At 41.4% G+C, this 27,439-nt stretch overlaps 1 protein-coding gene across 1 annotated transcript; it reads left to right on the top strand.

Moving 5' to 3' along the window:
• The first annotated feature begins 288 nt into the window (after window positions 1-288).
• On the top strand, window positions 289-27,412 carry quob (quattro b). The gene is made up of 24 exons (XM_031845539.1): window positions 289-570; window positions 10,303-10,500; window positions 11,482-13,012; window positions 14,024-14,227; window positions 14,399-14,522; window positions 15,409-15,502; window positions 15,943-16,029; window positions 16,139-16,255; window positions 16,904-17,002; window positions 17,105-17,253; window positions 18,320-18,458; window positions 18,572-18,694; window positions 18,884-19,081; window positions 19,234-20,213; window positions 20,421-20,670; window positions 21,031-21,120; window positions 21,487-21,711; window positions 22,462-22,632; window positions 23,054-23,231; window positions 23,551-23,667; window positions 23,807-24,058; window positions 24,451-24,728; window positions 24,969-25,025; window positions 25,176-27,412. The coding sequence occupies exons 1-23, from the start codon at window positions 568-570 to the stop codon at window positions 25,005-25,007; spliced, it is 5,646 nt and encodes a 1,881-aa protein (XP_031701399.1). The 5' UTR covers window positions 289-567; the 3' UTR covers window positions 25,008-25,025; window positions 25,176-27,412.
• The last annotated feature ends 27 nt before the right edge of the window (window positions 27,413-27,439 follow it).

Below are 27,439 nucleotides of genomic sequence, written 5' to 3'. Positions count from 1 at the left end.
TATCACACACACTCAGTGAGTGTCTATGTGGCAACTGGCATGCTTTTGTGGATCCATTTGTGGCATATTGTGACTGTGGGTGTGCTAGAGTATGTGATAAAGCCTGGGGTGAGAGAGAGAGCGAAGAAACTCTGAAAAGCCTTGAGGGGGATTTCCTCTGAAAGGGAAAGCTTTTCTCCTCCCCCTCTCAGAAAATCTCTTACTCCCTCCTTCTCTCTCTCTCTCTCTCTCTCTCTCTCTCTCTCTCTCTCTCTCTCTCACCTCTAAACTCTCAAAGTAGCCAGAGAAGCGAAGCAAGAGGATCAACAGGCAGCCTGACAATTTGCTGCTCTCTGTGCTACACACTCAGACTTGTGGAGAGTCTACGAAGAATGGAAATTACTTTGGTTACATTTCGATCAAGACAACTCACTGTCATGTGGATGTACTTCAGTCGACTTCTCTTGTTGATGCTCTAAACATGCACAGGTCTCACAGCACAGAGCCCAGGGAGGCTGTCTCGAGAGGATTATAAGGACCAAAAATGAAAACAACTTTTTTCCTTATAGAGGAGAAACGTCTGCAAAGATGGTAAAGTAACATCACAAAAACACAAGTTTTAGTCCTGGTCGTACTTCTTATCGGTTGTTACTTTCTGCTTTAAAAGATATAGTGCTCCACTGACCCAGTAACAGAGCGTGAGCCTCTGGTTTGGACAAGTGACTTTGTTTCTTTCTCTTGCCAGTCATGTGTGTCTGAAACTTTGGAAGCCTGATGTGTTATAACTAATATATTATATATGCCTTAAGCAGTTGTTTTTTTTCAGTTGCACGATACTGTGCACAGTATTGATGCACATTCTTTGTTCTCTTTTTATGAAACCTTATCTTTGTGACATAAAAGCTACACTCTTCAAACCTTTTTGTTATCCTGAGCACAGTTGGTGGGACTGTTTCACTTCAACAGCCCACGGCATCTCAAGCTCTCTAAGAGTGTGCACTCTGACAAAGAGAGAGTGACAGAGAGAGAAGCACATTGTCTCTTGTTTTGCATCTTTCAGTCCTTTGATTAGGACTTAATTGATTCGGATGGGACACATTCTTCAGTGAGTGGGGAGTGTTTTGGAGTATAAAATATTTGACTGCTTTGCATGGGCCCATAATGCATTTCTCCAATTCAGTGTTGGGCACTTTAATAAATTCAAACCACAGGGCTGTTTACGGTCACAACAGAAACTAATTAATGACAAAGAGTGAGCCACAAGACGGAAACATGTTTGGTGATGGGTTTGTTGGATAAATGCAGATAAAGAGTTAGGGTTCGATAAAGATCACAATGTTGCATATTTTGCTTCTCCTATCAGCTTTCTATTCATTCAGTGTAATTTCTATCTTTATATGGAAAGCAGTCAGACCCCTAACATCTGTCGAAGTATGCCAGATAAATGATAGCTTTCAAGACTTGGCTGCTCATTGTGGCCACCACTGTCCCCCCTTCACATGCACTGCGGCACTTGTTTGACCAGCTTTTACAGCCCCCTCTGTTTGTTTTACTTATTGCATGACTGATGTTGTCTTCCGTAACCACCCTCCAACTTACAGTCATGAGCTTAGCGGAGTCTAAATTATTAGATTACTGCACCCGTGCGTGACCAGGAGCTTCAATCTTGGGTAAACACTCAGCAGTGATACATAACCCAGAGCCCTGGCTTGTTGGTGTGAGTTGTATTTACCTTTACAGGAGTGACTGTGTGACAAGGATAGCCAAGAGTCATTCATTCACCAGCAAGGTCAAGCACTTTCTTCTTAAGGCCTTACTGCAGCATGTGTTTCATTCATTGTACAGTAAACATGTATTTGCAGTAAAAGTGTCAGTTGCAGAATTCAAAGTATATTCAAAGTTAATGCAAATCATGAAAGCCTGTTGCTCCTGGGTTTTGGATGTTCTCTCGTCGCACCAAAACATGTTTAGTTTGAGCTCAGCGGGGTTTTCTGTGATTCACTCAAAATGGTATATCTCTCAAAGACAAAACTCGTATATTAGATTGTTTTTCTGAATTCATAAAAAGGAGATGATCTTTTTAAACCTGCATTAATTGGTTTTGCCTACACATCCAGCAGACGCAGAGTAATATTAGCATTCATCTGGTGCTTGTGGCCATCTGATGAATATAAGTCCCGTATTCACTGTTCTTGTTCTTTACTAACCCCTTGGATAAAGAATATTTAAAGTCTCCACTGTGTTCACAAGCTTGTTGCTAACTTTGCCTGTTTGCAGTTTGGTATTTGGTTGAGCTTTTTGCTAATAAACTACATGCTAGCTGCATCTAGTAATGCTAATGTCATTTTGTGAGCGTGAAACCAAAACAATGAGCTGAAAGATGCAAAAATGCTCAGTAGAGTCGAGGAAAACTGCAGTCGGGGGATAATTCTCTGAGTTTGTGATAACAAGCAACCATCTCTCACACACGTATTCATTTGACTCATTGTTTACAGAACGATATTTCTTACAGCAGCTTTAAGTCTCTTGATTACCGACATGAACAGTCTCAGACTCTCACAGATCAACACATGCCTGCTTCACATCATTAGTCAGATATACTCATCCGTCACAGTGCATTTCTTCAACCGCTTAGCTTAGAGTATACATGCATATACCTTGATTAACTGTTAGAAACACTGTGGACATGCTGTGGTAGGGTATCCAGATTTTCATACGTACTGGCCTAGCTTTAAAGGATCACAAATGCTCTCTGTCTCTCGCAACAGCCATCAGTAGCTCCATCCCCTGCCTGTAACAAGTATCTTTACAATACTATCTTCTGTGCTCCCTTTGGGAGACAGATAATAATTCCTGCCCTCTGCTTCACTCATTGTGATTTTGCCAAATTTCAACAGAGGCAGACAGGGAAATTCAAAAAAATGAACCGATGTGATTTATAGAGAAAATATGTATAATTGCAGACATCTGTCCCATGGAGCTGTTTGAGCCGAATTATTTAAATCTTGCTTCAATCAAAGTGTCGAGTTTCTGAGAGTTGTAACGGAGCTCTGAACCATATTTTTCAGTGTGTTTATTATCTCTGTATCACAAAAGTGGGTCAATCTCAAGAGAGGCTGTGCAGTCTGTTTTCAAAACAGAGCTGCTGGCGAGTGTTTGGGGAAAAATGTCGGTGCAGCTATCGGCTGGCTATGAGTCAATTTTCAGCATGCATTGTCTCTAGAAACAGTCACTGCTGCAATGTTATTTCCTCCCCAGACTGTGTTTGAAAGTCACTGTTGTTGTTGCTCCTCTGGTTGCACTTTTAGGAAGATAGAAGATAGAAGATAACAGTTGTGTTGTAGCTCAGTTCAGTGATCATGATACATCAGTCTGAAGTTTTTGCTTGCTTAAATTCAAAACCGGCTCAACGACTTCAAACTGGCAAATCTGAGGTGACTCGCTGTACGACGAGACAACATTTACTGAAGGATAAGACCTTGAGTTCGTTTCCCATGTAGACTGCTGTGCTCGGATGTTTGCAAAGCTCAAGGACGAAGAGCAACAGATGTCAGTGTTTAGTACACTCCTTATAAACACACTCACATGCTGACCAACTAACAAATCCCTTGTGTTAGGGTTTAATGGATTTTACAAGGCCGTCCTTTACTTGTATTATTAACCCTTTCTAATTTCTTGGCTATTTTAACATTTTGAGATGAACAATGTGAACTATTACGGTGTGTTGCAGTCTCCGGATTGTATTTTTGCCAGAATGCAAGCGTTGGGAAATATGTTTTGTTATGCTTTATGGGAGCGGTTCATTATGAATCAGTCATGGACATTACAGAAAAAAAAAAAAAAGGGCAACATGTGAAATTTTCAGTTGTTACATGTAAGTTTTTGTTTTTAAATGTACATGGGGAACTTTTTATCTTTTGGGGAAGACTTCCAAGGTTTTACACACCCAGCTGCACTTCTTTGCCAATCACTTCATCAGACATTGGGCAACATTTTTTTCAAACCATACACCTGTCTGATCCTGTGGTAGTTTTTAAAAATATGCTGACCTGGCATGACAGAAAGGATTTAATCTCTCTTTTTGTTGTTAAGTGCGCCCAAAACAGATGCAGACATTGTTTCAGAGCACTGATCTTTAAATGTGTCTGTGAGTCAGTTCTCGATTCCAAAACAGATGACAGCAGTGATTTATATCGGATTAAGACACACTTGGTTATCAGCAGTGTAGGTCTGACAGTCTTTGTGCATCATTTACAGTTTCAGGGTGGATTAATGAGTCACTTGTGAAATCAAATCTCAGCTCATCCGGTTGATGTCATGTGATGAGAAAAAACAGGCCAAACCAGAAACCAGACACACTATCATGCGGCCTCTTCACTTTACAAATATAGCTTGAGTTCTTCAAAACTACAAAATAAATAAATAATAGGAACTATGCCATATTAAAGGTCTGCTAGGGAACACACACAGACACCATGTTTACTCCTGGCAGCTCTAAGAAATGATGTAGAGGTTTTGTCTTGAACAGGCTTTTTTTTTTACTGGTTCCAAGTATTTAAGATGGCTTAGCTGAATGGATTTCCCCTCTGCTGAGTTTAACAAGAGTGGATCACACACAAAGACAGCACTGTCTCACTGCTAAATAGGAGATACCAAATGTTTAAGGAGGAGAAAGATAGGGAATCACTGAGAGATACTAGTTATATGTTTTGATTAGCATATGACTGATTGCTCCAAGACTCAGCATCTTCCCACTTTTAGGTTTTTGAGCATGAAACTAGCTGCTAACCCATCGGCCCTTTGTGCCCACGCTGTGATTGGCTGAGTTCATGGCTGGCATTATGGCTGAGTTGGTGGTGTGTCATCCGAGACTCTTGGACATATCTGCATGTCCGTTCATGCAGAATTCTGCTTATGTTTTGGGTTTAGCCCCGAGGTTCAGAGACAGTCAATTTCGTATGAGGATTTAAACACAACTGTGATGACCAGTCAAGACAGAGCTTGTTTCATGAGGAGCCGAGTCCATTTAGTTGAAGGTAATCTTCTTTAAAATCACATTCTGGTCATTTTACCTACTCTAATCTGTTGAGCCTTTGTGGCAGATGACACAGATAGACATTGTGCATTACACACATTGACAGCTTGTTTACACTGTGGCTCAAACCTCGGTCCTGACTTTCTTTGGCCAAAGCCCAAGGCAATATGGAGGAAACCTGTAATTATGTGCTTAATACTCAACACTGCAAAAACTCCCAGGGGGCCCAAAGGGTGGATAAGACAAAGAAAGAAGCCTGTTGTCCAGACTAGCATGCCAATTTAGGTCAAACAATGATCTTTGTTGGAGACTGAAGCTCTTAAGAGTTGAATCAAAGGCTGCACTGGACAATAATGGGCAGAGAGGGAATCCCCTTGTGCTGAATGTGTAGAGGAGGCGGCGGTGGAATGTGGTTGTCAGCTGGACATCGATCAAACCCCACTGTCTCTGCAGGCCAAGATAAAAGTTCGGGATTTAAGTTTGATTGAATGTTGCTCGCTGGCTGATTGTGGGAGTAAAAATACTTCGCAAAATGAAGTAGCAACTCCGTTTCTGTCAGCATAAGGAAACCAGAGCTAGACACTGTGCACTGATATACAGTGAAGAATTGTGTTATCATAAGGATGTAGGGAACTGTTTGTGTCTGGGTGCTCACTCAGGACTGAACAAATCACTGTTAACCAGGGTTTTTTTTGTAATGGGAGGAGCTGTTAAAAACACAAAAGGAATGGTTGGGGTGCAGATAACACAGCAGAGATTATACATTACTATGGGTGTGTTCAGCCAAAATGAGACTGCATGGAAAGACCAGGAAACTGCAGCATACATCTCAGAACCTCAGGTGTATGCCTGGCATTTATAGAGGGTACACCTTGACATCACTCTTTCTTGTGGCACGACTACTTGGGAGGTCACAAACACACATCTTGAGAAACGAAAGGTCACGTGAGTCAATAATGATCCGTACAACAAAAAGAATGAGAGAAAACTACATCATGAGGACTAGAGAAGATAAAGTAACTGAGTTTTCAATGTGTATTTTTAACGTAACAGCAGCAGATGTCACGGTGTCACATGTATTCTGTATCGCCCAGAGAGGTTGTGAATAAAAAGTTGAAAAAGTTCCTGATATGTTCTTTTTCTGATCCGAAATTGCTTGCTCACTGAATTGTGCAAGTATGTGGCCAACTGTTTTAACCAGTTTAGTTTTCTATTATTATATATTATATTATGCATTAATCAATGAATGCATTCAAATACCAAAAGGACAGCTCCTACTTTGCTTTGTCTCAGAAGAATTCCTGCTGAATCTTTCACAGTTCGGGCCTGTTTGGCATGTTGTCTGTTTGGCAAATGTAATGAGATACAGAAGAACTCACAACACCGGCAGCTTACCCTCCCTACCCCTCGGTTCATTTGACTGACTTGCTAGCCGGATTGAACTGGGTCCAAGCTGAGCAATGCTTTGTAAGAACTCAAGAGGATCTCACTCATATATATCGCTAGCCAAACCACCCACAGAGAGAGAGAGAGCCTCTTTTTGTTTTAAGAAGATGTTTATCCAGGCATAAGTGTTTGTCATTTCAGAGTGTTAGCAAAAAGAGGTTTCATCTCAAATGATTTTGAAATAATGTTGTGATAATAAGTCACTCGTATTTTCGTTTAGGGTTGGATTTCAGTGACGGATGGATTAAAGGCCCGGCTACAGAAGAGTGAACACGTTCTCATAATTTTTTGGAATGCTCGATGAAATTTTAAAAGTCTATATCAGCCAAACTCCATTTATTCAAATAAAACGTACACAAAGGGAAATTAAACGTCCGAGCCCTGTCGTCCTGTCGGTTGGTCCCGGTTGACGTTCCCAGAGCCGTGTTGTATGAGATATGACCTCTGGTTTATCTTTAGCTTTGAGAAAAATAGTAGAACCCAAAGTTGAATGGCTGCAGTCAGTCTAAAACAGCTGTGATGCATTACCCTTCAAGAGCCAGCCTCGAAGGTATTCTGTTCTCCATTTCCTAATCTATAGTGACAGATGTGCACGATCAGAAAAAAAAGGAAGCATTCTTCTCCACTGAGGACATGAAATGTCTCCAAGAGATACAAGGACTTAGCATACTGTAAGTGGTCAAATATTGACATTGATTTACACCGAACAGCCCCACATTTAATGCTGTACACTTCATTTGAAGGAACACCACCTCGTATCTAAACGCACAACACCAAGGATTTAGCGAACAGGGAACGCAACACTAAGTTGAGTCACACAAAGTTGAATGATTTACTGAATTATTCGGTGAAACATGAAACAACTTTATGAGCTTTGTTCTCTGATGTGTCAAGACTGTCTAAGGTGCTCACATAAGCATCCACTAGCCAAGCAGTCAGCACAGTCCCAGTGCTAACCAGTGTGAGGTCTTTGAAGCTGCTGCACTTGTGTTTACCCTGGGCTGGTCTCTGGTCTCGGTCCGGCCATCAAGCTAAATGAGGAGGGGGGCTGAAAACGGAGTCCTTTGTGGGGCTGGGTGATTGACACAGCAGGGTACTAAGAACTGATTGTATGAATAGCACGCCTGCTGTGGTTAGCGGCTTAGACCTGTCCTGATCCAGAGTGAGCGTCAAGTCCTTATTTTCAACTCTTTTCATTACATTCAAAAGTATAGTATTCACAGTGCTCAGCATTGCATTAAATGCTTGGCTGTTTTACAAATCTATGTTGACAGCCCTCACGTCTCAAAACATCACCACCTCAAATTCATGCGGCCGGGTCGGTTAGATGGCTTCTTTTCATCTGAAATGTTTCTGTGTGTCCAATGCAGACATTTGTACATGCAGTGAACACAAACACCAAGTGTGCTTCTTGGTGCCATAAATTCACGCTGTTGCTTCTTTATGTGCATTTTTGACAGGACTGTGCATTTCTTAGGCCTGCTGGTCTTCTGCAAACACACCAGTTTAAATGAAGCAAATCCGGGCCAGTCATGAAACAAGTTGCATAGACTCATGCAGCACAGACTTAATCATCTCCAGATAAGTTGAGAACCTTTTATTAGGCTCAACCAAAATACCCCTCTGTGAGGGTGATGATAATTTACCATCATAACATTTTTTCTTTTTTTTTTTTCTTCCTAACTTTGAAGCCCAAAACTCCTTGAGGGATTCCAAACAACCACACCCAGGGTTAAAAGGCCAAGAAAAAACATTTGTCCTGTCATTCCGCATTTGCAGAGCATTCGGTCTTGGCATGTCGACCTTCTTCAAATATAGCAGTGTTAGAATAGACATCTACTTTTGAAATTCTCAGTCCATATTTCACACCAAGGGTACTAATTTTCATATGCATTTGACCCAAACTCGCAGAGTACATGACATGAAAAAGGCTATTGTATTAAGATTGAAACAACATTTAATAGTATTTAATAACTGCAATGCCAGGAGTTCTGTTTGAGGGCAACTTTTTTAATCATTATGAGACGAGACAGTCTGTAACGGGTGATTTATTGGGCCCGAATTAAATGTTGTATGATTCATGTGCTTTGGTTGACAGGTCAATGCAATTCTCATTTGAGAAGAATGTGCAGATAACACCACTCCTTTATTCATGCACTGGCATTGACATCCTGCTAAGCCTTCATTATATGCACTGCATATTGTCGTAGGAGCCGAGAGCCCCCCACGGTGGGCTGTTTTAGAGTGTGCAGCATTCAGCGTGTTGTAGAAAGCATTTTTCATAAAGAAATATGATTATTGCTCCAGACATATTAATTATCGAATTAATGGGAAAAGTCCGAGCAACATCATCATACCAGCCATTGTAAACACTGCAAACACAATTATACATGAACTAATATCATATCTGGAAGATATCTAGAAGATTTGCCACAATTTCGGCCAAAAATCGACGACCTATGCTCACTCTATGGCTCTCTCATCACGGAGCAGGATCGCACATAGCGGATGAACACATGCAGGAGGGGCACGATTCGACCCGGAAACGCACAGCGGCGTCCAAATTACTCTCTTTCAAACCGTTCAAAAGTTATGGGTATGCATGCCAACATCAGCCGCAGGTCACGAGAAAAATAATTGGGTAAAAAAAAACTTACGTTTTGACGGTTTTGGCGATGAAAAACGGATTTATTCGAGCCGATTTTTGCACAGCTCTGCCCGCCATGTTCTGCTGCATGTCTGTGAGTGAGATCAATGCGCTGGCGGAATGAATCACAAAATGGCAGACGATTCTGTGGGGTGGAGCAATCCATGTAGAGAGGGGGGTTCGGCCAGCATTTTGCGATTTTTAGTCAGTAAACAGACCCGGATACGATCAAACACCCCTGCATGGCTCCCGTTGGACTATCCCGCATCTAAAAATGTCTCACACGAGTAAATCGGCCTTACCAAAGTCACATAGACACACATTATGAGTCATTTATTGTTATGAATGACAGATATGACACATCATAACTGCTCAAAATTATTCAAAATGGTGTCAAACTGATTTATTAGGATTATTGAACACTTAGTGATAAGAAAAGTGAATATATAGTTAATATTTAGTTATATAGTATATACAATTAGTATACAGCAATGTAACAGCTGGTTCCGAAAATCTAAATTTTGATTTTTATGACCATTTATGCTGGCCTGCTTCACTCAATCGAAGTAAAATATGTTGTGGGGACATGTAAAACGTGTTGTTCTATGACTGTGGCGTGGTTTTAGGCTTGCAGCTGCATTATTTAAAAAAAAATGTTCAATAAAAGTGCTTTTTTTCAGGCGAACCTAGAAATTTTTCCAATTTGAGCTGTGCCATAAGTGTATCAGTTATTAACCAGTAACATATACACAATATTTACACAATTCAACACATCTCACAAGTGTTACCAGTATTCTAGCATCAAAATTTTTAAAATAGACCTTGTAGTTAGAGCTCGGGACTCTCTTGAGTATGGCTATGCAATTTTCGAGCAGAGGCCTAAAAATAGGGCTAGGGTCCTATGAGTTAATGGTTTTTTTATTCATTTATATATTTTTTAATCTCTGCAATCCTAGTTTTAGAGTTTGGAGTTGCTGTGGCTTTTAGATGCAAAATAATAACACAAATTAAAATGATTTCATCCTCAGAAAGGAACACTTTGTAAAACTGTATCATCAACTAATGTCCTTTCCTTTGATGTATAGTCTTTTTTAGTGTTTTGTTGAGGCTAGTATTTTTTTCCACAGTCTTTATACAGAATAATGTTATTACACAGACCTCACGTCACTGACCTGCACCTCTTCTTGTCCTCCAGAACCCAGAATCTCTCGACTCGTCCATCCAGGGTGCGCTCTCGGCCCTCTTCCCACCTTTCGATGCCACAGCACCCGTCGTACTCAGCCAGCTGTTTCGCACCATTGAGGAACGTTACCACGGCGATGCGTTACACTGTCTGCTGGACTTCCTCATCCCATCCAAACACTTACTGGAGAGTGTCCAACAGGCAGCATGTGTGAGTATTACATATGAACTCGTGGATACATCTGAACTCGTGCTGTTTTTCCTCTTCGCTAATATGTTGCAATAACAAAACACACAGACATTAATCATGATATATGTAGATTAGGTGTGACTTACGCTTTCGAGAGATCACTTTTTTATGTCCATCACAAATAAACGTGCATGTTCGCTTGCAAATCCCAGTAAGAAAATGCTACAGAACTTCCATTACAATCATTGCGCTTTTAAGTTTTCTTCAGCATCAAAGTAATCCAGTGATAATTGTCTGTACATCTAAGGGTGACTACGCTTATAGATTATTCGGCATACCTTTAATGGTGACAATTTGCCAAATGTAATCAATTATAGGCTAAAAAAAACAGAAAGGGGGCTCAAGCAGTAGCTCACAGCGCATCTCACTAACTCCGTGCTGACGCCATTCCTGTTTACTTTTCACACGATCCAAAATTGTGTCGTTCCAAAACAGGCATTATTATCCCCCAAATAGGACTTAGACAAAGAATAACGAGAGGGACTTGCAATACATTAACGTTAACTTTTTTTCATATCAATATATATATTTTTTAATTGCTAAATTTGACATTGTTCTTATACTGAAGCACTGACACTCGCCTCTATCCATTAATATACAGTTTGGGGTGGTGGGTTAGCTGTGTGCATTCCATACATAATGTTTATATGAAACCATGGTACTTTTATAAGATATACAGTTTAGCTTGTGTAGATTGTTTGTGCAGTATACTACAGTTTATACAGAAATGCAAGTGAGATAACTCAGCTCTTGATGTGCTGTTTTAAATGTCCCTGAAATCATACATGTTTCAAATTATACTGGTAATAAATCTAATTTAACAGTATCTTCAGATAAATGTTTACAGATTACTGAGAATTAGAAACAAATGCATCAATGAAACATTGAGAAAGTAGAGCAAATGTAACCAAAATGACACTGAAAACTTTCTTTTATTTCTAGGCTGGATACTCTGATGTGGTTTTCCGCTGTGAGGGCTGGCCTCTGTGTCTCCATGACAAAACCGTCATCCAGTTAGCACCCGTGAACCCTTTGCTGCTGCGTCCCGGAGACTTCTATCTACAGGTGGAGCCTTTCGGGGACCAAGCGGCTCGCGTTGTCCTCAAAAGTCTTCTGGAGGAGGGTTGTCGAGAAGTGGAGGAGACACCCGTCCCTGAGACTTCCTACCCTTGCATCTTCACTGAGGAATGGCTGCAGGGCATCAATGAAGGGCGCCAAGGGACACCTCTGTCACGCTGCTTGCTTTGCACAGATCAAGGAGTAATCAAGTTGCCCTGGGCTAAAATTGCCATCCCAGAGTTTTTAAACAAGCCCAAGATCATGCCTACTTATCGGGAAGCTCCTCCCGAGCCAAAACAGATCTCAGTCCCCTCCCGTTTTAACTCCTCCACCCTGCCGATGGAAGCCATTTTAGGTCCTGCAAAAGACAGAATGCCAGCATCTTTGAGATCTGTGGACTACTCCTCTAAACTTGTCAAAATGGATCATGAAAGACGAACCTCCAAATCATGCTCCAGACCTTTAATCAAACCTGTTGGTTGGGTTTCTCCTAATACCTGGGACAGTCGTAACTATCGGGAGATTGAGGGTGATTATGTAGAGCTGGTGGATATTGCCGCAGGCAAGGAGTTTGTGGATAAACAGAGAAGCAGCCATCCGCATCCACCTAATTCAGTTTTGTTCAAACCCGTCAGACCACCGCCACCGGTACCACTTGGGAATAGTGTTCCCTGTGGACGCACCCTTCAGTTTGCAGAGGAGCCTTGTACACCATGCAGCCAGATGGTGCATGATTCCACTGATCAAGACTTGAAGTGTAGGTACAGAGACTCGTACGTGGCAGCACTGAGAAACCCAGTCGCTTTTGAGAGGGGCAGTGCAGACCACCTGATTGCCCTGGAGGAGGTCGCCCTTTGTGAGGACGGAGAGTCAAGAGCCAAGGGTGCATTTGAAGCTCAAAAAGACAAACTTGGAAACTTTTGTAACCACTGTAATAAACCTGTGATAAGAAACGAGCTCTGCCAATACAGACACTGCTGTGAACCGACACCGGAAAGCTTCGTATCTCACCTCAAAGACCTTCCTACGAGTTCTGAGTCAGAAAATCTCATGAAGGAATCACCGATGATTTTGAAATCAACGCCTGGTTTGAGCCAGAGTCACAAGGTTCAGATGAAACTTATTTCCCACCAATCAGGACAAAATGCTGGTGTGCATGCAGGTTCAGATGGCGACATTAAACCACCACAGAAGGTGGAGGTTGTGGAACCATCAGGGAAACACAAAGTCAAAGTTAGGTCTCTGTCCACTGTGTCAGAGACTTCTAAAGGGAGTCCACTTCTCTATAAAGTCAACAACAGGAGCCACAGTGATATCTGCCCTGAAACAATCACCAGCATAATGCAGTGTAAGAAAGCTGATCTTTTGGATCAGGTGACTTTAAAGCTGGAAAGACTGAAGTCCCTTAAAAAAGGTAAGCGAGTAAGGCTGAACGTTCAGACTACTTTCATTCTCTTTTCTCTCCTCTTTTTTATTTTAATCTCCACGCACAAAGTTTGTACTTTGTTATTACTGCACATAAAGCCGTCTGTTATGATCTGTTGCTCAGTGCTTGAAGGGCCACTGAACATTCACACCAAACAGACTGATTGAAACTCGACCGTGACCTCGCGTGCTTGAGGGAATGCGCTCCACCGAGATCATAAAGGCTCTTCACAAAGAAGGTTCACAGGGTCGAAGATCGGGCTAGAGTACGGTCTTCTCCCACTGCTGTCTGGGTGCTTTGGCTACATTCACGTTATTCCCCATTACCGAGGGAGTGAACGGAAATAGCATGCTGCACCCCAATGAAAGGGAGAGCCTGAACCCAAAAAGAAAGAGCAGAGCATTCCTCTAATGCAGAGAGACAGCATGACATGCAAGAAGGAGGTTTCTGTGTCCCCTGCACCCGCTGGCATACACCCTCATGCCCTCACAGGGGCATGTTGAGATCTTGACTGGAGACATGCTTGTCATAGACTATTAAATCAGCAAAGAGAGAGAACACAGGCGAGGCTTTGTTGGCCCTAAGGAGAAGCCAATTAGGATGTCTGAAATCAAAGCCAGACTTAGTAGCCAGGCCACTGCAGTGTTTTGTTACTGAGACCATGTCCAATGTTTAAAGGTGGTCTCTACACAGCTGTGCAGCTGGGTCCATGTTGAAGGAGGACTGTTTAGATTTATGAATGAAGCACAGAATAATTACTGTTAGTATAAAAGGGAAAAGGTTGTCGGACAGAATAGAAAGTTGACAAAAGTTGATCGTTTATACACTAAGAAATATTGTCTGAGTGTGATGGATTAAATAACATTTTTTTTAAAGTTATGAGAAACAAAATACACACACTTGTTCTTGCAATATACTTTGTACTTTTGTATAATTTATTTGTTTTTCTATGCTTTTTTGTGTGTGAATATAATTATGTTTGTGTGTACTGTCATGCAGACTCCCAGTCAAGTAGGAGTGAAACTCCCTCCACCGCAGATGGATCAGACTCTAAACTCCATAACTCAAAGATAGAAAAGCCATATCCTGCACAAGTTCAACTTCTATCTGCAAGTTCTGACGCTCCACAGCCTCCACAAACCGAGGAATCAGGTTACAGAGGCATTGGTGGGATGCTTGAACTGGGAATTATTTGTTTGCCAGGTAATAACGTCGTCTGTATGATTTCTTCATCTCAAAAATTCACTCTCAAAATCATGTTCTTCTCTACTCTCACAGCATTTGCCATTAAAACATTTACTTACAGTCACTCTTTGCACATTTTTGAAAAAACAGATGATACATCCCTAACCTTTTGTTCTGCCCTACCCTTAGGCAGCAGGGACAGGACAGGCAGGGCAGTCGTTGAGGTCCATGGTGGCAGAAAGGAGTGGACATCCTCTCTCGTGTCAGTCCAGAGTGTCTGTGAACTACTGCTCTACTTACACTCCATACCAAGGTACTGAAAACAATGACTATTAGATATCTCTGTCCCAAAAAAGACTGATCATTTGCAATTGAGAGGGCCAGTATTGGTTGGTCAGCTCCTCAGTTGCTCAGCAGAGAAAATCTGTAGTTGTTAGCTTATTGGGAATCTCCAATGTATGATGGCGTGTAACAAAAGGTCTGACCACAAGAGGGCAACAGATACCATATGAATATCTCAAGTGTCCATTGCAGGCTTTGAATAATATGATGCATGCTCTTACATCCAGACTCTCCCTTATGGGTCAACCCTTTGTATAACGGCTGTTTTACCACGAAGAAAACACTATATTTTAGGCAGTATCTCTGAATATTTCTGAGTTATATGTAGTACTGTAAGATTAGCTGGCATGTAACATTGACCTGTGCTGACCCTCTGCCAAAGCAGTGTCAATACTCCCACTGACAGGTTTACTAGTGATCACTTTAAAGGTGCTTTTTGTTTACACCGGGTTCAACGGAGTCTTTGAAGTTCAAAAAGCCATTCTACTAGATAGCTTGGCCTTCCTCTGTCCCCACTAGAGAGACACACCACATCAGTCTCTGGCCAGGCTGGCTGCCAACTGTTTGGTATGCAGCGCCTTGCTAGAATTAGCAGCCATGTCTTCTGTTGGCTCACACAGCTGTAACCCAAGAAGAGGCCATTAAGATGGATGTGTTGAGGTGTCAACGTGTGGAATAGTATGCGTGAAGAAGAGTGTGTGTGTGTGTGTGTGTGTGTCAGAGAGAGATAAAAAGATAAATAGAGATTTGAGAAGTGGAATAAGTAAATAAGCCTAAAAGCCTCTTATCAAATAGAGACCACCGTGATGAGGTCATAATGTTTGAATGTGCCCTAACATGATCCAATGTTTTTGTAGGAAAGAAGTTCGAGAGCTGGGAATGACTTTGGTCATCAATGCCAGGAAGAAGTCTCCTTCACTTCACCTCTACAAAGCTCTGCTGATGGCCCAGGTTAAAACAACAAACCTGCATGCTCAAGATCTCACTCACCCACTAAACCCCTCACACATCTAGTCATCAGATGCTGGAAGATCTCAAATTCCTTGATTCACTGATTAGGAAACTGATGGGTTTGTCATTGTGTGTTTGAATATGCATTACACAAATACTGAGCAACACAAGTTAATTTCAAGTTTGTGCAAGTTTCTGATTTGTTAGCAGTAAAGAAATGCACCGGGAGGCCCAATCTCTGTTTTTATCAAAGACGCAGTAACACAAACTGTAGGCCTATTGCACAAATTCTTGTCAATTGTGAAAGAAGGTCAGTGATAGAGTGCAGTTGTTGTTTTACTGTGATGATCAGCCATCTCATATCTAAATGATCAGAGGAACTATTGCATCTTATTTATTAAAGTGCAGGACATTTTTAACGTACTGACTATCTGCTACAGGAGCAAGCTCTCCATGCTGTCCACAGTATCGTGATGCTGGTGGAAAAAGACACTTGTCCTCGACCTGAAAAACAGCCGGGGTTACAGGTCAGGAATGAAATCAGTTTCCATGTTTTCCTTTGCTCCCTTGATTTGCGCTCGAGATGAGTGGTACTTGTCCTTCCTGCCTAACCTTGTCTTTGTGTTTGTCCATAAGATGGACATGGTGACTTCTATGAAAGCCCTAAACAAGACAGTTGAAGCTTCTCAGCTGACCTCTGACCTGGGAGGCACCTTTACTTACAGTCATACCGACTGGCTGCAGTTCCATCAGGTACCGAATATTCACTCACGTCCCACAGTGACTTTGATAAACTGGAGTTTCCCGTAGATTCAGAGGAGACTGCTGCTCAACCACTGTACACCCACTGGGGATGTCTCATTATCCACACACCCACACCAAACATACTTTATCTCTGTTGTTGTTTAATGCCACATTTAGCTTTGAGTGGAGGGAGGAGGAGGTCACGCATACAAAGTGCAGATCCGTATCTAAATGATACATTTGATTATTCATTATGACCGTTAAGAAGATATGTTATGCTGGTCATGCAACACTGATCAGTAAAGTTTATTATATGACAATAACGGTCATACGAAATATACAGCAGAATGTAATAGGAATATGTAGGCATCATTTGACTGCAAATGATATGAGGATGTCAAATCGAATCAAAACTTTATTACAGACTCAGAGTCTGTATGTATTTTCTCTAACTTTTTTGCACATTAGGGCATTAAACTGCAGGTCAGAGGGAAGCAGCAGTTTGTTATGTACAGCAGCTGTTCCAGTCTCAGCATGCTGAGTGGTGCTCTCTGTAGGCAGCAGAAATGTAGTGTTTCTTCAACTGAAAGCTCTTGGGTTCATCACGATGTATCATTGTTGAACTCCCACTAAGTCTTTAACTTTAATTCATTTCAGAGACTGGTTTCCTTCTTGGTTGAGCTGCAAGGGGCAGACAGCTTGTTGCAGAAGGCCATCAAGAAAGTGGATGGCAGCAAGAAGACAGACTCTGCCGAGGTAGAATATACATGTTCACGGTGTGACGTTATATGATTGGTGCACCGCACATTCTGAAGCAGGGCAGACGTGTTGACTTTGCTTTTGCCGTGGCTGCTGCAGGATGTGCAGCAATGCATTCAGGAACAGAAGGCCGCAATGAAAGAGGTGCTGGAAGACACTCGACTGGTTACTCTGCAAAGAGAAGGAGGGGCCATTCTTGCCAGAATGAGGAGAGAGGAGTTCAGATTTCCACAGTCTGAGGACTACAGGTATCAGATAATATCTAAATCTACCTATGTTCTCCTTCTTGTCCCAATCCAATACATCACAGCAACATTTCTCAGCGTTTAAATACCATTTCACCTGCATTTTCTTGCATCTACACTGATTAATTGTATTATCTTAAACTAAACACTTATTTAGTAGTATTTAACTTTCCTAACCACCACCTCTAATTAGGTGTTAGTTGGGTGGATTTATGCTGGGTATTACGTGCTGTCACATGACTATGTAACATGTACTAACTAAGAGTATTAGCCTAAGGTATTCAACCCTAACAAGTACAACAAAACCAACAGATGGGAAAGGGAGCTGTCCATCAAATGCAGTTTGTACACGCCTACACTGTTGGCATCATAAGTGAAAACACCTGTGTGAGTGGACTATGGGTGTGCAGTGCAGGGGCTTTACGAGTTTTCAAACATAATTTATGCTCATTATTATTGAATAAACTACCAAACTGTTTAAAAAGTAGTTTGAATTTGGTCTACTTGACCAGCTTCAACATTTAATAGAAATTGACTCTTTAATACTAATAGTATAATAAACACTGCCTGAGGCCAATCTGCATAGCGAGCATTTTTTTCCGTTGAAATCTGTATGCGTGACCTCCTCCTCCCTCCACTCAAAGCTAAATGTGGCATTAAACAACAACAGAGATAAAGTATGTTTGGTGTGGGTGTGTGGATAATGAGACATCCCCAGTGGGTGTACAGTGGTTGAGCAGCAGTCTCCTCTGAATCTACGGGAAACTCCAGTTTTAATATTAATTTATTAATCTATGTTTTTATGCCTAAATATTTACAGATTATTATAATAGACACACAGTATTTATATTGGTATTTTTTGTAATTAGCAGTATTGCACCACAATGTATCCAAACAACAAGCAAGTGGACATGTGTAGGTACAGTATGTGTAGTAAAATCATAATGTCACGTATCGCCGACTTAACAATGGTGCATTTACACCCATAAGGAAGTTCTAATGCTACCTTACAATGCAATTCATGTGGTTTATGATTTGCCTGGGTGACTTTGTTATCTCGTCCTTGCAGAGATGCTCTGGAGTCAGTGACAAGTCTGTACAACCAGGTGGAGGAGAAGCTCCACATTCTGGTGATGAGATCAAATGAGTCACTGCAGCACCTCGAGTTCCTCTTCAGGCTCAGAGAGATGGAGGGCAAAGTTAGCACGGTAATTTTCAACAGGAAGATAGAAGTCTGTCTGCTTTCGAACACTTTCATTATTTTGTCTATCTCAAAAGTAAGACCCTTGTATGACACTCGGTTCTAAATTACGCTTTGCAGGCTGGGATGTGGTTTAATGCAGAAGGCGAACAGAGACTGAAGGACTCTTACACAACAGACGATACCCTTGTGTGCACTGAAAAGGCCTTGCAGCACTTTGATGTGTTTCTCGCTCAGACTAAGGTATAACAATGAAGTCATATAACAAAATAAGACAAGCTACCTTATTTGGCTGTATGTGTGTCTCTTTAGTTTTCTTTGATTGTGAGTTGAAACATATTTAAGATTACCTCACTGTTAACAGTGAATAGTAGATTAGAGAAAGGGGAAGGAAATAACAAGTTCCACATGACATCTTATCATTTGTTCCAGGACAAACAACAGTGCGCCTTGAGCCTAGTGATGGAGGCAAAGGCAGTTGTTGGCACAAGCGATCCCAGTCCTGCAACAGATGTTTTTCGTACTCTGGTCAGCACCTTCAAATCCAATATGGATGACTTTATGTTGCGGGCAGAACAAAGGCACAAAGAACTGGACACACTGATGTATGTGCACTGCTTCTGTGAACAGGTTTGTGTTTTGTCATTGCTCTGGAAATTTCACCAATCTGACATTTGTAATTTAACTCTATCTCTTTCTTTACTTGCCCTTTGTCAACTGATTTCTAACTGATTTGTGTTGACCTTTAAATTTAAAATTCCTTTATCTTTCTTTCTCTCTAGGCATCTGCCCTGGCCAAGGAATGCAGTCATTTTTTGGAGCAGGTAGAGCAGGGGTGTTACCCAGCTCAGACCCTGAGAACACTGCAGATGTATGAAGAAAGATTAGGTGGCGAATTCTCCACCCCACACTTCCAGGCTCTGAAAGCTAAGGCCTGTGCCGTGGGATCAGGGGCCTCGGGGGTGATGAGAGTGTGGAATGCAGCCTGGGTCCAGTGCCAAGAAGTTGGGCAGCGTCTGAAGGAGATGCAAAAGAAAGAGAAAGGAGTAGATAAGATCCAGATCCTGCAGATCACAGCTGCAAACCCTCAAGGGGAAGATGGAGAAATGGAGGAGGAGGAGAAAAGGAGTGAGGTGGGGGAGGATGAATGCTCCCTGACCCAGCAGCTGACCTCTCAGAAAGAGGCAGTCAACATCTCAGAAAGTGAGGGAGAAAGCACCACTGCGGAATGCTTTAACCATTATTTAAAACCTGACTTGAAAGGAGAATCTCAAGTGCAGGAATTATCTGAAGCAGCAGTTAAAACTGAGAAAATTACAAATTGTTTTCCACAAAACATTGACTGTTTTCCAGAAACCAAGCAGAGGCCAAGAGATCACCACAGTGAGGCAGATCTGAGGAGCACACACTCAGTTGAAGGGGGCGCCGATTTTCCATTGCACCAACCTTTGGGTCGGTCCCTGAGCGAGGGCTCTTGTGTATGCTCTCGTTTGACTATCATCTCTGGCTTTTCACCTTTGAATGTAAGACACAAACACTGTCAGAGCAAAACACAGCCACTGGAACAAAATCTGCAGCCCGTCCAAAATCTGCCCATTTCCCATAACGAGAGTTTACGGTCAGGAAACCTGAGCTGCGAGTCAAAAAGAGGCAGCAATGAAGAGGAGGGTGGAGGATGCACAGTCTCCACCCAGGGCCCTAACGATTTAAGGACCCCAGAGACATTACTCACACCAACAGAAAACAATGGCAGCAATGTTCTGTAAGTAATACCTCTCTTCTTTAGCTGTAATCTAAAGCTCAGTGAGAGGGTGTCCAGGACATTACAGGAAATGACATAGGTTATTTTCATGAATGGCATCATACCCTCTACTAACTAATGTAAAACTGAGTATGATCCCAAACTCATCTAGGTTAAGTTATGTGCTTTAAATAAATTTCACATTTTCATTTCCTATGTGTGGAACAGGAAACTGCGGATGATCATGGAGGAGCTGCTGTCCACAGAGAGGGAGTATGTGAAGGCTCTGGGGTATGTTCGAGAGCACTACTTCTCTGAGCTGGAGAGGCCCGACGTTCCTCAGGACCTGAGGGGCCAGAGGGGGAGCGTCTTCGGCAACTTAGAAAAACTCCACGACTTCCACCATCATCATTTCCTGAATGAGTTGGAGAGCTGCGTGAATGAACCCGTCAGAGCGGGACGCTGTTTCCTACGACATGTGGGTGCCACGAGTATTAATGACACAAAAGTATTAACTTTGACGGTCTGTAGGGTGCACCTGAGTAATTGTTGTTTCCAGGTTTGGGCAGATGTGAGTCTGCATAATGTCAAGGAGTAGTTTACTGTTTTGAACCAAAATATGGATGATTAAGCAACATACGCCCTTCCAGATGACTCCCAGCAGTAGACTAAAGTCTGTTTAGCTTCCATGGAATCAACTGCTTTCGTGTGTTGATACCATTGAACACAATCATTGAAAATAAGGAGTACATAGCTCACACAGCTGTGAACTGCTATGGTACACTGCTTAGTCTGCATTTTAGTGACTAATGGTCTTTATTTGTCCCTTTTATTTCAGAGAGAGAGCTTTGCTTTGTATGCCCTTTACAGCAAGAACAAACCGCAGTCTGATAGTCTTCTCATCAATCATGGACAGGCTTTCTTCAAGGTGAGAACCGCTGCTTGTCCTGTTGCTCTTCCTTCTCTTATTTTCTCATCTCAAAGCCACATAATATATTTTCTGAAACAAGAGGGAAAATGGTGTCTCACAGTGTCTGCGAGCAACTTGGCTGTATGTAGGAAGAGCAGTGCTTTCAACTAACCCTAACATTAGCATGCTAACATGCTCACAGTGACACCCTAGGGCCTAGTACGGCTAATAAAAAGAAAAGACTGAATATAAATGTGCAGCACATCTCTAAACATTATTTTAGTCTTGATGGATGTCTTCCCATCTACTTAATGTTAGCGTGTTCTCCAACTCAAGCTTTGACGTTATCCTGATAGCTTTAGCCGTCTTCTCCTCACACTCCAGCAAAAGCAGCTGAAGCTGGGCGATAAGATGGACCTGTGGTCGTACCTGCTGAAGCCCGTGCAGCGGATCAGTAAGTACAGTCTGCTGCTGCAGGACATGATGAGGGAGTGTGGCCCCGGACAAACCAGAGAGATGGCCGAGGTTAAGGCTGCCCTGGAGGTCATCCACTTCCAGCTCCACCACGGCAACAACCTGCTGGCCATGGACGCCATCCACCACTGTGACGTAAGACAGTTTGTTTCTTGGTAATGTCAAGCAAGATTATTACAACGTTGGATTTCCATGTCTTATATACAGTACATGCATATACAGGTATACTGTGCAGACGTAGTGTGTACTATACTGTGATAAGAATGACTTATCACTCTCTCATTCGGCGTTGAGCAACACCATTGGAAACTCTACTGTAATGTGGAAATGCACAGTAGAGAAACGGGTACAGGCAGGACTACAGCCATTAAGAATGATGCAAGAGGAGGAGTGATGAAACCATTCATCATTGTGATTTTGATTTGTGCAATGCCGTAGGTCAATCATGAGTAATGTGGATGGAAGGAATGAGATGGATGATAAGAGTGCAGGGAAAGGATAATAGTTTATTTCCATGGAATTTAAAGGGAGGGGCTGAGTGGGGGATGATGGTCTGGGGCTCCGTTAGTTGGGGAGCAGAGAGAAGGAATGGAGTTGGATTCATTCATTCTTGTTGGTTAACTTATGAACTTTATGATCTCTGTCAGAAATAATAGGAAAGTTCATACCGTTTTGTATTGATGGTTCACTGTAATTATGTGAGTCAATTATTCTAAATCTGCAATTATACTCTGTTTGTTTGACTAAATCTTCATTAGCAGAATTTAGAAGCTAAGGCTGCTTGAATATTATATCGCTAAACCGAACAGTTACAATAAGTACTTTCTTTTTTCTGGTTCATTATTGCTGACGACAGTACATGACCCCCAGAATCTCTTTCTGCAGGTAAATCTGAAGGAGCAGGGGCAGCTGATACGCCAGGATGAGTTCTTGGTTACATTTAGGAAGAAAAAATGTTTACGCCACATATTCCTCTTCCAAGAGCTCATTCTCTTTAGCAAAACCAGGAAGACGGACGTAGGAAATGAGACATATATCTACAAACAGTCATTCAAGGTACACATATGGCTTCACACCCCAAATTCACATGTAAAATGTGTTCAAGAAATACCAGTAAAATAAGCAATAATTATGCAATAACAGAAAAAGAAGGCGTCAGTGTCGCTCCCACTTCCTCTTTCACACGAATCTCGTACAAGATTACAACTTACACGTACACATGCTGAAAATGTTTACGTGTTGCTTTGGCCCCATTTGTGAAAATTCTCTGTACTCCAGATGGTGGGTCTGCTTAAGAGATCCATTCTTTGCCCATCACTCACACAACATTCATTTTATTGTGTCCTTTACTTTCCCTTCTAAAACACTGCACAACACGCCAAAAGTCCAATTACAATAGTATTGAAGTCTTGCTAAACTGATTGCCGTATTTTAAACAACTGTCTTAGATAATCGGTTTGTCTTTCTTTAAATTTAGACGTCAGATGTGGGCATGACCCAAAACAGCGGTGACAGCGGGCTGTGTTTTGAGATCTGGTTCAGGAAGAGGAAAACCCAGGACACGTACACACTTCAAGCAGTCAGCCGGGAGGTGAAGGATGCCTGGACCAAGGACCTGGAGCGGATCCTGTGGGAGCAGGCAATACACAACAGAGGTACCAACAAATGCACAAAAATGCATAAACACACTGGCATGTGTCAAGTTAAATAGTGGCAAATTAATACAGCAGAGCCTGGTTTGTTCATGATATAATAACATTGGTACTGCCAATGTGTAAAGATATTAATATATTTGGCTCAATATTGGTAATAATGGGATGAACAGCAACAGTCCTCACTTTTGGATTACTGTCTGTAATGAAAAAGAAAAAAACAGCAGACATGATGCAGTATAGAGACAACAATCTTTTGTATGAAAATGGAATTTCTTAAATATAAAATGTTTTTAAACTATGATTTCACATGTTTTTTAAGAGGTCCGTATGCAGGAGAGAGTGTTCATGGGTATTGGAAACAAGCCCTTCATGGACATCAAGCCCAGTGATGCAGCTATCAATGACAGAGCCGTCAACTATGTACTGATGGGAAGAGGTGAGCAAACACTGCCAGTAAAACAAGTTTAGTTGATTATTACATTACCTTTTGTCAGAAAACATTGTGATATCTTTCTAGCACTCTTTGGCTTGTCATGCTCCCTCTCAAAAACATGATTTTCTCCTGGTCTGTGCAGAAAACAGGGTGTTGTTCTCTATAGGACAAAGTTCACAGGACAAGCTTTCTGGGGATCGTCCAAAATCTGTTGGTTCACGATGCAGTTCGTCTTCCTCCTCTTCCTCTGGAAGAGGTTCCCTGTCCCCTGTGGGATACATGTGTAGGCCAAAGCGGAGGGGGGTTGGTGGGGACCTTGGAGGATACGTATCAACTCCTGGAGCTCTGGAAGAGGACGACCTGGACCACGAGATTGGGAGTCACAACTTATTGTGTGAGTTGAGTGTGTAAAACTATCATATATGACCTAAATGTGGCTCAAGATTTATTGCAAATGGACTCGGAGATTAGATGCAATGGTACACCCAGGAACCTCCCATTGCTCTGACAGTGTGTTATTAATGGCCCCTGAACAGCTTCACTGAGGCTGCTGGGTATTTTTTTTTCGAGTCTTTTTTTCAGTTTTATTCCACTCCAACAGGGTCAGAGGTCAGAGGTCTGGGTCAGTTATTTTTAAATGCGTCCAAGGACATGTCAGAAAGGACATTGATTGCCAACACAGTGTTTGAACCGTGGCTTTCCATTTAATACATTTTAGCTTTGAATCACCCATCCATTCATCCATCCATTGATCATGTGTATAATCAAGTCCTCCTCTTGTTCCAGTGGACAGCTCAGAGTCGTCCGGAGAGAGCGTGAGTGGCTTCAGCAGTTCCAGTCACAGCTACCGCTCTGCTATTGGAGGAGAGGTGGAGGACACCTCCTTGGTCTCTGCCTCCATGATCACTGTTAAGGAGGCAGCGGTTGCTCCCGGGACTGAAGCCTCTGCAGTCTTCCACAAAGCAAATGCTCTGGCAGGATCCCCAGAAAAACAACAACCACCAGTTGCCCCCAAGCCAAAGACCACACCACAACACCAGGCCAAGGATCTGCTCTGTGACAAGGTGCAGTACAAAGCTCATAACCAGGGATTTGTTCATTGTTCATGTGGTTAAAAACATTAACTGCAAAATAACTAATTCAACCTCAAAGTAAATCACTCACTCAAAAAACTCTCTGCCCTCCTTAAAACTCCTTACACTGAAAATTCTATTTCTTTCTGCATGCTCGGTCAGTTTTATTATGCCATTGATTAATCTGTTGTTATTAGTATTAAATTAATAATGTTTTTATGAATGTCACAGGTCCAGAACACTAGTGTTGGAAAATCCACTGAGGTTTGACCTGTGATACGCTACAAGGTGAGTGTAGCGCAATTATACAGTACCCATCTTTCTTAAACTTGTATATAATACGACGATACTTTTTGAAAACTTAAGTGTTACATGTATATTAATTATAAACTGTTCTGCTGTGGAAAGGAAAAGTTATGTTTCTCTTTTTTTCTACAGATTTGGAGGCAACCCAAGAAAAGCCGTCTGTTGGTGTCAGCGTTGAAGATGAAACTATTCAAACAGACATCCTTTTACACCAGCTGTTACTGTAATCCATTACCACTCTGTAAATACATGTTGTTGTTTTATAATCTCACCACTAAAACAATAGGACAGAAAAATGTCTGTGGCTTCACATAGTGCACTGTAAATCAGTCTAGTTTCATAGCTCATGCAAAGGTTCATAGAGTTGCTGTGGTCTTTGAGACGGTGCTTACATGCTATTTATAACATAAATAAACTAAACGTTACAGTAGTCAATGAATCTGGCTAAATAATCCTGGTGAAATGCTCAGACTTTTATAAGCAGGCACCATCCTGATCCCAGAGCAATTTGATAAAATATTGTGGAGGTCTGTAAAGAATTGTGTCACAAAGGCAGTAAATGCCATAATGCCATCTTTTATGTCCCAAAGTTACCTAATCACAACATATGTATGTGTCTTACTTATTTCCTTGAAAATAAAACACATTCACTCTGTCATTTCTTTTGAATAACAATTTTGTATAAAGTAATATTTTACTGGAATCGAGATATGTAACACTTGTATTGCTTTTTATTCGAAATACAGAACATTTGCAGTGATGATGAATGTTTTGGCCCTTTATCTGTGTTTTTATTCGCACCACAACTATTTATTTTTGCAATAACACATTTCTAATGTCAAATATTAATTTACATTTGCTATATAGCTCCATTACTAGCACAATTGTCAGATGAGGCATTGATATACCTGAGCATGTAATATATAATATGGATGTAATATATGCTGGAATACGTAATTCTAATGGAATTCCTTGATTAAATGAAAGTAAATGAGCCATCAGAACATCATATCATCCAAGTTTTCCGAGAGTATTTCACATATATAATAACAAAAACACAAATTGTCTCCATAAAATGTAGGAAATCACAATAGTAACTTTTAAAAACATGCAATGAAGGAAATTAAATACTATAGCCACAAAGCCACAATTTTCTGCATCACAGACATTACCAAGCTACTCACAATAGTATTTAAAAAGGAAATCATGTACAAAATTGCTCTTAAAGGGTACCTTCCTTTACGTCCAAGTCCATCATTTCTGCAATATGGAAAAAGTCACACTTCCATTTAAAGATTTTTATGGAACGTTCTTTGAAAGTACAAGTTTCAAAGAGCCCGCCAGTCTGGAAGTGAGTCCAGGTGATAAATGCCACAGTCTCTTGGAAGTAGCCAAGCCTGCCTTGGCGAGGGCATTCAGCCATTTCCACTCTGTGGGTTTGGACAGAGTTCAGGCTTTGGTTTCACTTCTGTTAATCCCTGAATTCCCTTTCCTGATATAATGCCCAACTCCAGAGCCAGGACTCATGTTTGCGGTTAATACCAGTCTGCCCAGAACGCTTCAAACCACAGGGACGGTTTGACATTTTTACAATTATAATTCATTATTCACTTTACTTTTGATGCATAATTGTTACTTAAAATATTATAGTGGAAAAAGGGAAGTTGATATTGAGCAGGACAAGTGCTGTAGTTTTTTCTTCTTTCTTCATGTGCTCAAGAAGGCACAACAAAACTTTAGCAGTGACTTTAGAAGCTGTTTATACAATGTCCTTTTGTGCACTTGGGTCTGTATATATACATATCCCTCGCCCCTCATCATGTAGCCTATACCAGTGCACATTTTCTTTGTGGTGCATCAACTGGGATTGACAGCTGAAAAGACCTCCAGTACCTGTAACCGCTTCTTATAAGTAAATGCTGGTATAATTCTATATTTCATTTCATTGTCAAAAAATATAACAGCAGGGGGCTGTAGTTTACAGCAACAGGAGCAAATAGTTTAAAGATATTTACCACAATGGACTAATAAGTACTCGTGAATATTCATGACCGCATTTATGACTGTGTGGGTTTTAATAAGCTTCCATGTTCATGTGATGGAACATGTCAACCGCTCATTTATGCGTTTTGATTATAGTTTTTGGACAACATTGGATGTCTGTGGCGCTCATGAATAAACTATACAGACTTTGAATACACAGATGCTCATTAGTAGGATCAATAAGCCTACTTTATCTTTTCATGTGTTTGGTTGATGACAAAAATATAGTATATAAAAATACAGAATATCGCCAGACTCACCTTTTAATTATTGGACAATCCAGTGAAACTATAACATAACAGTGGACGACTGGTTCAAATTAACTGCACCCACCAATATGACCTAGTTAGCTC

This window comes from Anarrhichthys ocellatus, unplaced genomic scaffold (genome assembly GCF_004355925.1).
Source record: "Anarrhichthys ocellatus isolate YVR2014 unplaced genomic scaffold, GSC_Weel_1.0 scaffold1, whole genome shotgun sequence".
Classification (NCBI taxonomy): Eukaryota; Metazoa; Chordata; class Actinopteri; order Perciformes; family Anarhichadidae; genus Anarrhichthys; species Anarrhichthys ocellatus.
This window is presented reverse-complemented; position numbering and strand designations above follow the sequence as displayed.

Excerpts from the sequence above, each read along its gene's own strand:
- quob (XM_031845539.1), top strand. Across the intron at positions 21,712-22,461 it reads ACGCCATCCACCACTGTGAC|GTAAATCTGAAGGAGCAGGG; the intron begins GTAAGACAGTTT and ends CTCTTTCTGCAG. Across the intron at positions 24,729-24,968 it reads AGGATCTGCTCTGTGACAAG|GTCCAGAACACTAGTGTTGG; the intron begins GTGCAGTACAAA and ends TGAATGTCACAG.